The sequence below is a fragment of the Pygoscelis adeliae genome, unplaced genomic scaffold (genome assembly GCF_000699105.1).
Source record: "Pygoscelis adeliae isolate BGI_AS28 unplaced genomic scaffold, ASM69910v1 Scaffold114, whole genome shotgun sequence".
Taxonomy (NCBI): domain Eukaryota; kingdom Metazoa; phylum Chordata; class Aves; order Sphenisciformes; family Spheniscidae; genus Pygoscelis; species Pygoscelis adeliae.
In genome coordinates this window covers 5,005,371-5,022,642 of record NW_008824587.1, presented here as the reverse complement: position 1 = coordinate 5,022,642, position 17,272 = coordinate 5,005,371, and the positions used below count along the sequence as shown (strand labels likewise).

The 17,272-nt window shown below is 46.4% G+C and overlaps 1 protein-coding gene across 1 annotated transcript; it reads right to left on the bottom strand.

The window, feature by feature from the left end:
- Window positions 1–504: 504 nt before the first annotated feature.
- URM1 (ubiquitin related modifier 1) lies at window positions 505–16,339 on the bottom strand. Its single transcript, XM_009322121.1, has 5 exons — window positions 16,210–16,339; window positions 14,904–14,974; window positions 2,521–2,602; window positions 1,468–1,516; window positions 505–755 (listed from the first exon to the last, which is right to left on the bottom strand). The coding sequence occupies exons 1-5, from the start codon at window positions 16,257–16,259 to the stop codon at window positions 687–689; spliced, it is 321 nt and encodes a 106-aa protein (XP_009320396.1). The 5' UTR covers window positions 16,260–16,339; the 3' UTR covers window positions 505–686.
- Window positions 16,340–17,272: the final 933 nt, after the last annotated feature.

Here is a 17,272-nt window from a genome sequence, read left to right as displayed (position 1 = left end):
AAATGGTTATAAATTGACATTGTTCGTGGGCTAGTACTTCACCCTGCCTCAGCTCAGGTATGAAAGAGGCATAAGGAATCAGAAAAACAAAACCAAAAAAAGCCTATTTCTCTCCTACTTCCCATAAATACCATGACAAGTAGAAAGCCACTACAGACGGCTCTGAAGCTGTAATGTCTGCCACCTCAGAAAAAAACTAGTAAAGTCACCTTTTGTTTCCTTGCACTTCATGTCTCGCCCTTCCCATGGCTCGTGCACAGACTGTACCAATCCCAGTTCCCAGCACCAAGGCAGAGGCACCCCAGCCTTGGTGGGGGTGCAGGCACAACTCCCCCAGAACGCCTCATTGCCTGCAAAGACACACCATCCTACTCGAGGTTCAGCACCCCTCTTCCTCCCGTCACGGAAAAACAGTCGCACATGCTGCAGGTGCTCTCTGCTCGTTAGGGTACCTGGAAGTGCAGTCAGGAGAGGTGAAATGAGGACCAAAAGACGGACGCTGTTGTGGTGGACAGCAGGCCGCGTGATGGCGGGGCTTTATTTGGATGTCTAGTAACAAGTGAACGCGGTGGGAAGATGCAGAGACCGGGCACTGGCAGTTCAAGAGAGGTTTGGGTGGGTTTAGGTTTGTGTTTGGGTTTTTTGCCCAGGGATTTGGATTTTCATCCTCTTGTTTTTCCAGGAGTTCACCCGCCGTGCAATGTCGAGATGAAAAGCACGTTATCCTGGTCCTGGAGTTTATAATCCAGCTCACCCTGCAGGCCAAGAAAAAAAAAGAAAAATGGTTTAAATGTCATTTCCAAATACCAGCTGCAAAGAGAAAACAGCGCATAAAAAGATGGTGAGTGTTAGGGAGAGCAGAAGGCGATAGACTGATGTTTTCATCCTAACAGAAGCAAAGGTGAGAGATCAGGCAAGGAGCTGACGTTCATTTTCCCACACCGCTTTCTGGACCAGGGTTTTGACAGAACAGGTGGTTGCCTGAGGCAGGAAAATAGTTAGGGGCTGTTTGTTGCCTGAGCACAACAGTGGGCTGAAAAGGGAAGATACTTACCAGTTGCCTGTTTGGGCAGAACCCTCCCCAGGGCTGCCTTCACCTGCTACGGCACCACCTTACTCTAGTGAAGGGGGTCTGCTTGGGGCCGTGAAGCTGCCTGGTACCCGCTAAGTTGTTACCCCATGCGCGGGGGAGACCTGCTAGCAGCCAGAGCTGCGAAGCCCGTTGCCAGAGGCCAGGGAATATGGGTGATCTCTCTTCAGACACTGGCTGGCTGATGAGACTCAGCAGGTTAGAGAAAGGCTCCAGGCTTCAGAGGAGCCACAGGGGAGACCCCAGCCTGCCTCTTCCCCCTCAAATATGAGATGCTTCGCTTGGGGCAAGAATCAGAAATAGCTTCTCTGAGAGCAACCACAGAACAGACAGAGCAATATTTTCAACAAAGAAAGTCAAACTGAAGGAGTACAGACCATTAGTTCCCAGTCTGCGTCGTTGATGAGCACCAAAATTCCTGGTCTCCTGCAGAAGAGAGAAATAATTAGGATACAGGGCTGCTAAAAAGCTTCACAAATAGCTAAGAACGAGGGATGTTACAGCACAGATCACAAGCTGTCTGCCTATAAAGCCGAAGAGAAAAAGGAATCCTAGCATGGAGGTGGAAACAGGTACGGTCCGTGCCCTTTCTAGATCAAATAAAGGGGAGGCAGGAGCAATCCCAGAGCTCATTTGAATCAAAATGCACCATTCCTGAGGATGCTCCGAGATGACATTTCCGTAAGGTGTAGGAAAGCCAGGTAATTAAACCCCACACACTACAGTCGAGTGCAGAGCTCTCGATGTGAAGGTAGGGAATTTTTTTGGTGCCCCTACCAAAGGCAGTAAACACCCGGGATCCACTCCAAGCCCCTGATTACAGGCAAAGGGATTCCCCCTCTTTGATCTTCAGTGTCCTGCAATTGTCTCTCCTGTTACCAGGGGACCTGGCACACGCTTCAGCTCACAAAGATCCGTGACGAATGTTAAACACCCCCAGCGCCACCCCGCAGTCAGGGATGGCTTGCACAGCTCACTCTGCTCCATTTCTCTTGGCTTTTTTTTTTTTTCCCCTCTCCACGAGGTTGGCCCCGTTTTGACAATAAAAATACATTTCCCAGAAGAAATATTTGTTGGCATTTCTCCGAGTGACTGCTTCAGTCCCAGTGATGTCAGCAGGGAATGGACAGACCTGCTAAAACTCCTGGAATTGAGGATACATGCACTATGCTGCTCCAGGTGACAACGGAGAGAAAGTATACATGGCTCTGCTTCACATTTAAGGTTTAAAGATTTGGGGTGAGGGCTGCAAAAGATGCTCTCCGTGGAACAGTGCGAGGTATAGTGTGGGACACCTCCCATTACCACTTTAGCAAAGCCCGTATTTTCATGGTCATTAACTTGCTTCTTGCAACCAACAGGAAAAACGTATCCCAAACCCTGGGGATCAACAGAGAAACACAAGGAGGATTCATAACAGCTGTACTTACACAGATTCCCCTTGCATAAATAATTCTGGTCGTTCTTTCAACAGATTCTGTTTGATCCACTTTAGCAGGTTTCTGATATCCCCTGAAAGGAGAAAGGACAGCAGTTTACAAACTAGCTGACAGCTCCGAGCTGATGCCAGAACAAAGTGATTGTTTATCCACAAAAGAGTAGATGAGGAACATGCAGGATGGATGGGGATAGCTGCAAACCTCCAGTCAAAGGAACCACCTAACAGGATTGTCCCTTACCAGCATCTAACAGGCAGCCCTGCCTCAAGGGAGCTCAGAGCTCAGGGCTCTGCCCCAAACCAACCCCAGGTTGGGCAGAAGAGGTTTCCCGCATCCCACAAAGAACGAATGCAGTTCATGCTGAAGTGCCAATCCAGCAGGAGTCTGCCGATGTTCAGATTTCTTTAACGCATCCCATGTCCTGTGCGTTCCGTTATCACCTAACAAATTGATGTTTAACTCTGTGTGTTTAATTAGATTTAAAAAGTCCAAACAAGCAAGCCTAAGAACCTGAAAGGAGTAAAGGTAGACACGATCGGTACCAAAACCAGCACAAACTCTTGGAGACATGAGTTCTGGGGCACAAACTTGTACATAACCATGCATTAAACACGTACGCAGGCACTGGCCACAGTAGTTGTATTTTGGACACTTGCAATACCCCTCAGCATCACACCTGCTGTCGTGGCGTGTTCCCCCCGCCATGCCTGCTCACTCCCTCTACACTTTGTGCTTATAGCTTCTTTATTAAAGCTCAGCCTTTATCTTTCCATTTCAGTAGGTGACAGGAAGGATTTGTCTTCATGTAAAAGGAGGAGGAGACACTGCTGGCGGGTTTTTATAGTATCAATTTTACTTTGTGAGGCAAAAACAATTTCTTTTGTGATAGCATCAGTTAATTTCCTATTGGAGAGGTGAGAAGCGACAGAGGGGGGGAATAATCCGCTACAGGGTTTAGCAAAGCTGACAAATTGCAATGTGGAGTTCTCCTGCATTTGCCTCTATATTTCACTGTTCCACAAACCACTTCATCATTCTGAATCCACAATCAGTTATTCTCCCGGGGCTCCTTTAAACAGCCCTTTGAAAGCCCCGAAAGAGTTTTGTTTGTTTTCAAGGCGCGAGGAAGCTTTTCGAAGGCACAAATCCACCAGTGAGGGCTGGAGCCCCGCTCGCAGGATGAGCCGGGACGGCTGGATGGGTTCCCACATCTCCCTCACGTGTGGTAACCTCATCGTAGTCACGGGGAAGCTTTCCGCACACACCTCTCGAAGCTAAAATCAAACTCTGCATACGATTCCCCATGTTTGCTTCACGACCAGTAAAAATAAACGCACTTGTAGCGACTCGACTCAGTCCCTGCCTTACCCCAGGATTTTATGGGATCGTGGAGGCTACGCAGAGCAGAGCTGGGATTCTTCCAAATAACGTTACCCCCGTCACTTCTGTCACACCAAGGATGAACAGCCCTGGCGTAGGCAGGTGCACATCAACTAGGCGATGGGGACATGTCCATCTGCAGCAGATGGGGGCCTCTTTTCCCAGGGAAAGGGGGAGGGGATGCTCTGAGATTCCCTCTGTTTCCCCCCCCCGGTTTCCCAAGGCATTGGTGCCTCTAGATGACAGCATGCCCCCCGGCACACCGGTCCCACCACAGGGCTGCCCAGAGCACGACAGGTATTGCTGCCTCTGAGCACTGGATCACTCTGATCAGGGCAAAAAGAGCTGCTTTGTGCCTTAAAACTGCCCGGTGAGTTGGATCACCTGCCTGGGGCTGACCTACGACTCCCCTGTAATGATACGTAGTTAAGAGCACAAAATAGACCATTTTCTGCCGCTGTGCTAGCAACGTGCACCAGGGATGGCGAGCGCTGCTCTGAAGGTATATATATACCACGCCGGTCGGTCAGCCGCCAGAACAAGAGTTAACTATATTCGCCTTCCCCTGAAAAATGCTGCTGCAACGTAAAGCCCTCAGGATCTCACACCTAAATGGCTCCTGCTCTCCATCACCAAGAAATGAAAGCCGGAGAGGAAGAAAGATGGAGAGGAGCCTTCAGGAGAAGGAGGGGCGGCACAAAAGGGACACCAGCCCCACCACAGCAACGCCCGCGAGCTGTTTCATATTTATGCACTTGCGGCAGGGCACACAACAATGAGCTGTGCCATATACCATTCTCCTTGCGTGGAATAAGCAGCCCTTTCCTCTGGGACCTTTCAGGAGAGATCATTTAAACAGAAACACGCTGCACCAGCTGGATAAAAGACAGCCACCTAGAAGCAGCCTGGACGAAGGGGCGAGAGGACTGATTTATTCAAGGCTGAGCTGGAAGACTCCCTTACCCCTGCTCCTTCCATAATAAATGTTATTTTCAGCCCCACCTGAGCCTACATTCATTTACTCCTCCCCAGAAGTCACGTACACACATACCGAAGAATTTAGACAGTAGGAAAAAAACTGATACCCCTGCGCAGGCCTGGAGCTTCCCCGCTCCAAACCGCAATGAAAATTAAGACCCCTTCTCCGCAGCCGACCTTAAGACATAATACTTTCGGCTGCTTTCTCAGCATTGAGTTTTTTCCCCCACCTTCATGTCTCTACATTCTGTACACCAATATTACTAGAACAAATCAATTATAAAGGATGAAAAATGACCAGAGCCACACCAAAACCATCTCCCACAAGTAAGATATTGAAAAGGAACAAGATTATTTCCATTGCAAGTGGTCTGGGGAGAAGCCATCTTGCAGCTCAGTGCCTCGAATAGCAGTCTCGATCAACAGCTCGGGACTCTGTGTCTTATCATGATGGAAATAATAAGAGGTAAATTATAGCACAACTGCTTATCTCTTACAGTTGACACACATAGTGTTCCTAAGACATTTTCTTTCTGATACTACGCTATGGGTCTAACAGGTTTCCAGCTCCCTGGGCTGAGGATTTGCGAGGCAAACAGCAGGTCCTCTACAAATGACATATAAGGAGGGAAAAAAATCTCAACCTGGTCAGGCACCACATCTGCTGACAAGTTAAATCATCACTACAACACAGCAATTTTACACTCGTGTTGGCTCTCAAGCTGACCCCCGTCACAGAACAGAGGCATTTGCTATTTGCAGAAGCATAGTTGTACTACGCGTGCTGCCGTTCGGCTGCAAAAGCAACCGTGCGTTTTGGCCCAGGAGTGAGGTTCAGGTGAGAGCTGAGACGATACAGCATTTCGCTTCCGCGTCACCAACTCAAGTCCAGCTCAACCCAGTAATGATATATTTTTATCATTGCTGCACAGTCTCAATGAAATGCTTTTGGTAGCCCACTCCATTTCATTCACAGCAAACAAATATCCACACCAAAAAATCCGCTCTAATTATCGTTCACTGTCCTCACCATTGGCAGCATCAGCAGAGAAGCCAGAGCGAACCGGCCAAGGAAGCTGAAATATTCTCAAACTGCAAAGGAGGGACTGAAGCACATGGTAGGAAATCCCTGTCTCATTTGTATACAGAGACAGCTTCTGTTTCCTGTGCTAACAGTACATCAAACCTCTCCAAATTCTCAGGACAAATAATCTAAAGTTAATTAAAAAAAGAAAAACCGACAAACGTTTGAGAAAACTGCTTAGTTCAAGTGCACAGATGGGAGCTCAAATCCACAATACATGCATAAAACAAATCGCCCAGCGAAACACACAGCTCAGGAAAACGAAGTGTGTGCTTGCAGTGACACAAAGTCATTGGCTTGTCACACAAGCGGACAGGATGCAAAAACTGCAGCGAGCATGCATACAAAAACCCAACAGCGTCGGCTCATTTTCAGCCCAGCTGCATCATAAACACTCCTGGTTGTGGCAGACAGAACTGCAAAGTCTGCTCGGTCCTCTTGCGTATCCTCCAAGGCCTGATCTTCTGCATTACCCCAACTGTTCCTTCATGAAGAATCTGCTGAGCTTCCTCTGCAAGAGAAATGCATCTAAGACTCCATTTTAGCACTGCCTGGAACAAGAGCCTGGGTTCATTTGCACCCTCAAAACCAGGGCTGAAATCCATAGATCTTTCCCAGCTCAGTAAAACCTCCTGGACCTGACAGATTCATCAGTGATAACTCAGCAAAGGGGGGCATTCGCTGTGTGCAGAGAGAAACCAGGCACCTCGAATAAGAAACACCAAGCTGGGTGTTGCACTAGAAGGATCTCGCACCGAACTGATAAATGCGCAGAAATGCAGAAGGATTTTGCTCAACCGTAATACCAGTTGACACAGACATGCAGCTTTTGGCTCCCAGGGAGCTGCACAGGTTGCTGGCAGATATACACACGCACATGCAATGACCAGCTGCCTCCATGTCCCCTGCCTTAAAATCCACATACAAACCTGCACAAAGCAGACAGTGCCTCGAAGGGCACCCAGAGGGTGTAATTACACCCATATTCTTGCCTTGGCTGCAGAATTGGGAGCTTATTTCGGGGACATAGGGGAACCCTATAAAGGCCAAACCATGGAAAATTCCCTTCTGGTCCGTAATAAATAAGATATATGCAGCACTGGTCACTAAGGGGTCAGTGCTGCAAGAGCACTGCGCTTTCCCGGGCCGCCTTGCGGATACCTCCCTGTGGGGTACCATTTCTTTGACCCAGAATAAGATCATTTATCATACTGACCATGGCTGAGCTCCAATTTGCTGAGGTCACTAACTCTGGACGAGCGCCGCTCCACCCACATTCTCAGCCACTGGCCTGTAACCATGACAAAGCCCCTTCCCTGCCGCTCCTCTGCCATTATTCCCCCTGCCTGCATGGAAATGTATGGAAAGACAATTTGTATCCCCCTTTTCCCGCTTAACCAGCTTGTTTTTAAAATAGACCAGCTCCTGATACCTGCCGCCCCCGCCCCCCCCCAGGTAAATGTCTTCTCTCTGCTTTTGAATCTGACGGCCCTCCAGGAATCTGCTCTCTAAAAGAGCTTGTTACAAAACCTGACCTAAGGGATCCTTCAGACTCCTCCAGCCTCCCATCTGATATGCAAATCATTCGCTGAAGCAGATGATGGTGTGCCATAAACTGCAGAAGAAGACCTGGAATAGCTGATATAAATGGAGTCACAGGCAAATGGGTTCGGTACTATGCAGAGTGAGCAGTAAGGCAAAATTTTGCAGCAAGAGCAAAATCCATTTTTCTTGACAAGCGCACAAGCCAATCCTGCCACGCACTGGAGTGGGCAGTGACCTCAGTACTAGGGAAAAAATTAGGGGGTAACTACAGCCAGACACAAAAGAATCCCAGTCATTGGTCTCATCTGTTCCTGTCTGCTACAAATGAACGTCAAGGTCTTGGCTTCTGTAATTTTTAACTGCATTATGACATCTTTTTCTCACTTCTCAGCTACAAGAGCAATGCTCTTCTCCATTTCCTTGTGTCCCCACAATGGGAAGGGATCACAGGGGTCTTTCATAGCCCTCCTGCTAGCAGCGAAGACTCAGATCCCAGCCATCACCCATCAATTCTCAGCCCTGAGATTTTAATCACAACGCTCATGAACTGGAGAGGAGCTGCTTGGGATCTTCCACTCCCTGTTAGGAGAACACAAGTTCAAGGGATCTCCAATCCTACTCACTAGCCAGCAACAAGCCTCCAGATCCATCAGCTCCTGTGACAAAAAAAGCAGCTCCAAGCTGATCCTCGGGGTAAACCTAATCCCTACTCATTTCCAAAGTCAGAGCATCTAATCCCGTAACACCCAACGCTATTGTCACTTCAGGCTCCCAAATAAATGCCAGTGCACCAAACTGTCTCTTTTAATTAGGATCAGAGATCCACAGAACGAGGGTCTTGCCTCTCGTTCAAAATTGTCAAAGGAAGGAACCAAGAGAGCCTCAAAGACTATCGCACTAGCAGTGAAGTGCCAGATTAGGAATCGCAGACATTAAAAATAACATCTTGTTAACAGGTCCTGTGATTTTATCCCTCTGCCAGTGCAGAATTATTCTCAACAAAAGACCATCCCGAGTCTCGCCCGCTCTGAATTTAAGATGCTTGAGCAATGTAGACCTGCTACCAAACCCCAAGGAGACTGTGCCATGGTCTAATAGTTTTGCAGTCAGGAATCTTCTGCTAATGCACCAAACTCCCATTTCTTCATCCCTCCCTATCAATCTATGCTAGATGATATTGCGTCACCCCGGCTATAATCTATCCTTCCCAGTGATAAAGGAGATATCCCACCTCATCACTTTTCCAGTCATTTATCCTGCTTAACCTTGAATGTTGCTGGTTAATTTTTTTAAGCTGCTCAGGAAGACAATTCAGAGAATGCATTACTAACCGCGAGTGTAAAGCTTAGCTGAAACCCATCAAACTGAAATTTCCCCTCTCTCCTATTTCCCCGGCTCCTGGGTTTTGTGTGCGTGCTCGCGCACCGAGGGTTAAAAAGGAAAACCTTATTGCTATTACAAGAGACTACACAGAGCTGATGTGAGACCCCAGACCACAGAGGAAGGTGGCTGCTCCTGCCAGAGTGCAGGAGGATTCCCCGGCAGCCTGGCACTGCCTTCACGAAGCCAGCCTGGCCGAGGGAATCCCCTGGGCTGGGCTCTCCCTGGCACTGCCAGCTGGATCAGAAAGCGCCTTCAAGTCAACTCCTTTGCCCACCTTCCAGCCTGGCTGGTGGCTGGTGTCCCCTCTGGCTGCTGGATGAGTCAGTGTCTCAGCTCGGCTCAGGAAGTGTCATGATTTTATTCCTCTAAATACAGAAACCGTGCAGAGTCCAGTCCTCGCCTCTCACTTTCAGGCTCAGATCTGCTTTGCTATTATTAGACTTTCATATATGGCAAGCACCATTAAACCGATTCCTGTCCACCCAACCCAGCCACCCCCACAGATACTCCAAGCCCCTCAGTCTTACTTGAAAGGGGAAAAGAAAGGGCCAGTGAGATGATCAGGGTGGAGGAGAGGGGGGGTAAGATTTACAAGTGAATGGAGGTAAGAATGGAGCAGTTTGTGGGATAAAGGGGCTGCAGAGGGAGCTTTACAGATGTGCAGAGGGACGGCGGCTCATTGTTTAATTAAGCAGAAAGTGGCTCTTTTGAAAAGCAATTTTGCACAGGAGCTCTGAGCTCAGCAAACAACTCCTGCGAGTGAGGGCAGGAGGAGAAAGGAACAGCTGGCCCGGAGCCGTGTGAACCGCATGCTAAGCGGTTTAAAGGGCCCGGATCCTCCTCCCCAGCCCTGCTCCGCTGCCACCCTCTGAACAGTGCTGTCAGCACAGCAAATCCCACCAAGAGAAAAGAGAGAGCAGAGAGGGGGGGGCTGGCACAGAAAGGTTATCCTGCTAGGTGTCCGCACTGCAATACAGCGGCTGGGAAGGAGGGTGGAACAGCCAGGCTTTGTTATCCCAGGGATTTGGTCACACACAAGAGCTGGTTTCTCGGTGCCTGGGAAGCTCCTTCCACAATGAATTGGGATGAGCTGATCCGGTAACACGGCTCCGTGGCCTCCCGGGAGAGCGCTGGGACCGCTCTTGCGAGGGCGCGCGTTTGTTTCCCCGTTCCCTCTGAAGGACTCGTTCCTTGCACAGAAGCGATGCGTGGCCTCGCTGGGACAGCGACCCGAAGCTGTGCACGCAGCCGCTGCGCTGAGCCCTGCCTGGGCAGCCAGCCGCTGCGCTGAGCCCTGCACCAGGGCTGCAAACGTGGCAGGGACCGCTCGATCGCGGTGGCCGCAGCCCTGCAGCATCACGCCAGGCTCCCGGCACTGCAAACGCAGCTGCTCACACCGATTGCTGGAAAGAGCTGCCAGGATCCAGGGCTGAACTAATCCAGCCTGAGGTCCCACCCTGGGTAACCCACTGAGTCCCCTTTCCTTGCCAGCAAATATACAGTTACCTGCCTAAGAGAGATGCACAAGCAGGAGAATAACCCCAAAGTTCTTTGAGACCTGCAAGTACCATACACTGGGGTTAAAAAGATTTGACTGCGCGGAATTCCACAGGGCTATGGGATTTTTTTTTTATCATTCTTCTAATAAGTCTCTGCATTACCAAATATATTTTTATTCCTTCTTTGGAGCAAGTTTTAAAGTGTTAGGAATAATAAACAGAGCAATAAAAGCATTCCAGAATATTAAAAACTACAACGTACTATCTAGCAATAGCACTGGGCATTTACAGACAATCGATGCCAACTGCCACTCTTGATTTTACACGTTGTTTTGGCATAGCACCCCAGTCAACTCTGAACACATGCCATGCTGTATTTTTCAAGCCACTCTGCCTGTAACACAGGTCTATCTCTTGAGATCCCCAGGCTCTTTTCCGAGAAGATGAATGCTCCCAACTCCCCAGCAGTCCTCCATGCTGTGCAGAAACAAGGCCCCTGGAAAGCAAAGCTCTCAAGGAGCAGACCATGCTCTTCTCTATGGGGATTTAACATAAGCAGAACTTGGCAGATTATTTTAATTTTCCCTCTAAAAAAAAAAATCTGATTAGCAATAGGCTTTTTCCCTGGGGTTTTGGTAAAGGGAAACCACAAACAATTACCAAAACACACTGATTAAAAATTTATCCTTCCAGATTTCGAAGTGCCAAAACATAGCGAATTCTTGATTACCCCAGAAGGTCTGAGCGATCACTGCTGAAACTGGTCACTGCTGCTCCACAAACACAAGTCCCATCACTGAAACCACAGGAGAATTTGGAATTCAAAGGCCTGGACCTGCAGCTGAGCAGCCTGCAGCACAACTGCCAGAGACTTTACAAACAGCCCCAACCTCCGGATGCAACATCCAGTAGAGAGCACAGCAGAGGGGTTTTGTAAACACTCTTCATCAGCATGACGCTGCTGAGCTAAACCTGAAATGACTACAAGGGTTAAACAATGCCAGTGACTTCCTACCCTTCCAACAGCGTCCATGCAATCCGCATGGCCATAGACAAATCCACCACTGTGAGTCCCAGCGAGATGGAGGAAGGAGCTCCGGCATCACTTGCAGAGCAGTCATACAATGATCTATTTGATTACTGAAGCACTTGGTTAAATTACTGTGGCTTGTTTCAGGAGGAGGCTGCCAAATACATTTTCAGTTTTTAATTTAGGGTTTCTCTCTTTTATGGTCCATTGTCTCTAATAGCCTCTTAGATGCTTGAAAATAAAGTTGATTTCCCTGCCAATTTAATCCTCTCTCCATGTGACAAATATCGTTATTCCCCCAGCTGCTTTCCCCCACACACACTGTTTTTATGCAGAATAAGCCAACAGGGCATTAATGCCTTTAGATCCTCTAACAGCATTATCAATGAGACCATCAAAATAGCCAGCAATTTGGGACAAGATTCTTCTTTAACTTGAGGTCTTCTTTCCACAACAGCTCTAAAAGATTACACAGTCCTGCACAAAGTGTGGCTTATGTAAATCTGCCTGCCTATACAGACATATCACACCTTTTTAAGTTCCTACTTGGCAGCAACTTCAACACGCAGGCCAAGACAGCTCCGCTTTGGAAATAAAGAACTGCTATTTTACTGACATTAGGATACAAAAAGCCCCTCGGATAATAAAAATAAAAATAGGTCCTGCCACACGGCTGTACCCTCGTGGCTTGCTCTTGGCCCATTTGCAGCTTCCTTCCTCCTGCCTCTCCTAATCCCTCCCATCCCTCCCCGTCCAGGCGTCAGAAAAGGACAGAGAATCAAATCTTCTTGAAAAAGTCAACTGGATCCGGAACCCACCTACTTTGCACCTAGTGCCTGTTACCAGGAAAAAGGAAATGACCACATAATAATTTGTTCAAACAATATTATTATCATTCAAAGAACACTGCCCCTGTCAACTACGGAGCACAGCTTGTTTTATGCACATAAATATTTGCAGGTATTTCTTCATATAATTTTCCACCTCCCCTCACCTCTAGGATATATATAAAAATGCCTAAACAATTAAAATATAGCTGGACCCAATGTCCCAGAGAGAGGCAGCTGCTCCGCAAAAAGGAGGACAAAGACAAAAATAACCTAGAAAAAAAGGAAGAGTGGGTAAGAGAGGCCAAAATGGCCAAAAATAAGTTTGACGGCTAATGAAATCAGTTAAAATGGGGTTAGAAGTGTAGGTCTTCAAGCAGTGTTCATGCCACAGATCTTTCCTGAGTATTAAGTGATGGACATACGGGGTAAGGTAAGCAACAGGATGCACCGAGTAGAACTGAGCTGTTTATTTCTCTAATCATTGTAATTCTGGCTGCACGAGGGCAGCAGGGAACATACTCTATATATATATATATATCTATCTTTATTTACCCAGAGATAGGTGAATTAAACTTTCTTAATGTGAATGAGGAAAATACAAGGCATTAGGAATAATATAAAATTACAAGAATTTACCAAATTTCTTATTCACGTTTCTGATCCGTTTCTACCGATTCCTCACTTCTACAATATAATTCTCATCCAGAAATATTATGAGGGGTGTCTCCAGCAATCCCTTACTGTCAGACATTAACCGCACGTCTGCCTACCCCATCCCTGTGCTGGGTGTAAATGTCACTACAGCAGAAGCCTCACAGTTCAGTGTCTGCTCCTCAGCCGCTGCAATCCACAACCTGCCCAAAAACTGAAACCTCCCTGTCACTCAATGCACATGAAAACAGCAGGCTGTAAACGAGGGAAGCTGGCAAGTGGGCACACTGTCCATTCTGCCACTCGTTACAGGGATAGCAGCATCTGAAAAACAAGGCAGCGTGAAAAGCTGGGAGCAATAATGTGTTAGATGAATCTGGAATGAATCACTGGGGATCGTGAGTTTGAACCCTGAGACTGAGCCAGATCTTCAGGGAAAGATTTATCCTTTAGGATAAATCCAGCTCCTAGTGCAGTCTATAGAAGTCTTCCAGCAACTTGAAGTGGGAATGGATTAGGCCACATACAACTGCACCACTGACAACCATTGGGCTAGAAGAATCATTCTTTGATATTAATCCCACCCTTCCCCTGGCAGGAATAAACATCCCATGTAATAACCCCTTCTTCTTGAGCATCTGATCATGGTTTGAGCACCACCAATGTGGTGGATATCAGTGGGTATTTTAAATTTACAGAACACTGAAGAAAATGATGCTCTAGCCCCCAAGTTTATAAACCAAGTAAATGAGTGTTTTGGCATTTCTTTACTATCTTCCATTTAAGGATCTTAAGTGCTAAAGCACAGTGCTGGAATTTAATGCTGAACTCTCTTGTGATACATTAAAGTATCACTACTACTTCGCTAGCAACAGGGGAAAGTTAAGCAACACGACTAAACTCACAAAGCAAATCAGCATCAGGTCATGTTTCTGGATCCCTAGTCCCCGTCCTTAACCACAAGATAACACACTATTCCAGTGATCTTATTATATTTGAATTACACATACTTATGTCCAAGCATCAAAAGCGCTTCTACCAATCTCTAATTACTTCCAGGCATGGCAAGAAGATTTCAGGCCTGAACGTTCACAGCACACAGATTATGGTATTAGCCATTCACAAGATACTAGCTGTTAACATTCCCTGATGCTTTGTATTATATGTATTATATGTATATATATATTATTTGTTTATAATCGCACTCTCAAATAGCATAAAGTATTGCTATCTAGCTGGAAGAACTCAAAACATACCTTTGGCAAAATTACGTTGCAACTGAAGTATGCACACACATAAGGAGAAACAAGAGAGTTAGTACAGCACTTCTCAGTATTGATATCCCAAACCACAAACCAGAGATTATGACTGCTTATCACTGGGACACTCAAGTCTTTATCTTAACAGCATCCTATTTTTTATCGTAGGGAAGGCTACAGGCAGGATGTCCAGCATCACATTCAAGCATCAGCTTTGCCGTTTTCAACTGCATAGTTAATATAAAATGATTACATATACTTGAAAGTCAAATAAGTAGATAAAATACATTAATGTTACATTGCTATACACACACCCACATATCTATACCCTACATATATACGCACGCATATATATATGCCTCTTGGAAAACTTGGAACAGGCAAGGAAGAGCAAGGAAGAGAGGAGGTTATTGGTGGTTTCAAGTCCAAGCAAGACAAATGTAGGCTTGATGGAAACATTCAGAGGCTGTTGTCTACCCAAGAGGAGGGAGGCAAAAGTCGTAAGGGAGGACTCGATTCACAAGTGCTTACAGGACAGGAAAGATGTTCAGATTATTTCTGCTTGGTGTTTACTTTGAGGACTAACCATTGCTAAGCTATCTGATCCACGGCATGTCTGAAAGTGCTTTTAAAAGACATTGATTCTTGTTGCCAACTAATCAAACTGCTGTACAAACCAGCTTTGTTTGATTTGTTGTCATTCTTTCAAGTTATCCAACAAGTTCTGATACTCACAAGGCTCTGGTTGACAGGGCAAAGTCACCTGATGCTTTTTGACACCATCGAACAAGAGTTCTGCACCACCTCTGAAATAAAAACAATGAACCACTGAGATTTTGCTTTACTGTCAAAAGGAAGACAGTACAAAAGAGGCGATTTACATAGATGCCACAAGAGAGAAAACAAATGACACAGACTATATTTAGCACAGGATTCTCTTTGTCTTTTTTTCCCTCTCGCAAACCACCAGTTCACAGGGGAAGTTGCCATCTCCCATCGCCAACACATACAGGAGGCTCCGTTGCGGGCCAGAACCCCACGGTGCCAGGCATCGTCCCAACAGAACAGGAAGATGGCTCCCGTCCCAACGCGCTCACAAACCGCCGTGCAGCGTCTAGCCTAACGCCTTCCCTCTCCCTTCAGCTATCGGCATTGCTTCAATTCAAACAATATTCCAGCCACCACGCTACATCCAACATCGCTCATCCCTAACACCTTTTAGCCAGAAGTCTTAAGGCGTTTCACAAAACGTGAAAAATCGTAGCATCCTTCTGCAATAAACATTCCCCCAGTTTCCACTTGTGAACAGAGAGAGGAAATGACTCACACGAGGTTACACAGCAAGTCAGCTGCAGAGCCAGCAGTCCTCGAGTCCTGGCAACCCTTTCTTGATCTACTTACTACAAAGCGTTCCCTCTTGGGAGGGACTTGACTGGGAGAAGCAAGCAGAGCAAGTGACGATGATGACAAGTTAAAGTAAAAACAGATAAATAAATGCACAATCTTCCTCCACTGAACAACCTCATTAACATCCCCCTCCTGATATTCAGAACGTACTGGGGGACTGGCCTCAGATAACTAAGCGATGGCCTCTGCAAGCACAAGAGATCAAGCGTGAGCAAAATATGCAGAAGCTGGCAAGTACAGGAGCTGGTCCTCACACCTGAGAAAAATGGGATTTAAATTGGGTCCAGGCGCCTAATCTCCTTAGGCTCTTAGAAAAAATAATTAATTTTTGTAACTGCAACTTACAAGCCTCAGCAAGCTCCTCACCTATATTCCTTTCCTGGAAAAAGAACAACGGTGAAAATCTTGAGCTTTACAAACACAAATCAGTTTTCCTGATGCTGTGAGGCCACGGGCCAAACTCAGTCTTAGAAGATTATAAAACTTTATCACATAAGTAGGGACGTGGATAATAAACACAAATGCTACTTTAAGATACAGGACACAGAAGCAGATAGTGTGAGCTCTTGACTCTAGACTGAACAGGACGGCCAAAGTTTTAACAATTAGGAAACTCTTAAAAAACTCAACTCACTCGATACTCAACTGAGGTAGAAAAATGACCGAGGCGTTTTCAAAGGGCATATAATTGTGGCAAAATGTTCTTCCAACTTAAACGTAGATTACTTTAGAAAAATTTTCTTACGAAGTTACTTTCTGGAAACTTACTGGTGCCTCGCATCCCTTGGAAACCAAAACAATAGAGAGAAGCATTTAAAATAAATAATCCCCACCTAAATATCAACAAAGATACATCCAGACGTTACTAAGTTCCTTTAAATTCAATATCTAAAAATGCCACACTAGGTTTTCTTGGCTCTGCAATGGAAGAGCACAACAGAACCCTTGTTATGCCCTCGGCAGCACTACTTATATGCAGCAACTCTCCTAAAGAGCACTCTGTTGGTGTTCTTCCACCGGCTCACAAAAAATAGTTATCTGAAAATTGAAGCAGCGATTATTAACATGAGCCGAGACTCATGCGAGAGAACAAGTCACAGCAATTATATAAAAAACATTATTTTATGTAATGAAAACAAGGTCACACTTTGTTACAGCGGGAAATGTAGATTGCAAGATAAGGTCCTTCTGTAATGCGCTAGCTGTGGGGAACTCAGCTGTGATTTGTACATAGAGAGCTCATTTATGCATTTCCAAGGGAAGCAAAAATGCATCTCACTCTTCTGGGAAAATTAGGAGAGTTACTGCAGCTGGAAGTGGGAAAGACTGAGGAAAGGATTCTTAAGGAGAAGGGTATTTAAAGGGTTATGGCATTGCTGTGTTCATGAAAGGGTGGGAAAAAGCAAATAAATAGTAGCCTTTTAGCTTCTGCTAAAAGGAGGCTTTAACAAAATAACACAAGTATTTCCACAAATACGCACAGACTTCCACTGCAAACACTTTAACTTCCCAGCGCCAGAGCGTTCGCAATGCAGGCGCCACCGCCACGAAGACCTGAAAACCGAAATGCTGCAAAGCGAGGACCCGGCTACTTTACACTGAACTGAACTAACTGACACACAAAGCGAAGTGGGCGCGCGTGTACGCCCACACAGAAACACACACACACATATACGTACAGAGAAAAAAAGCCGAAA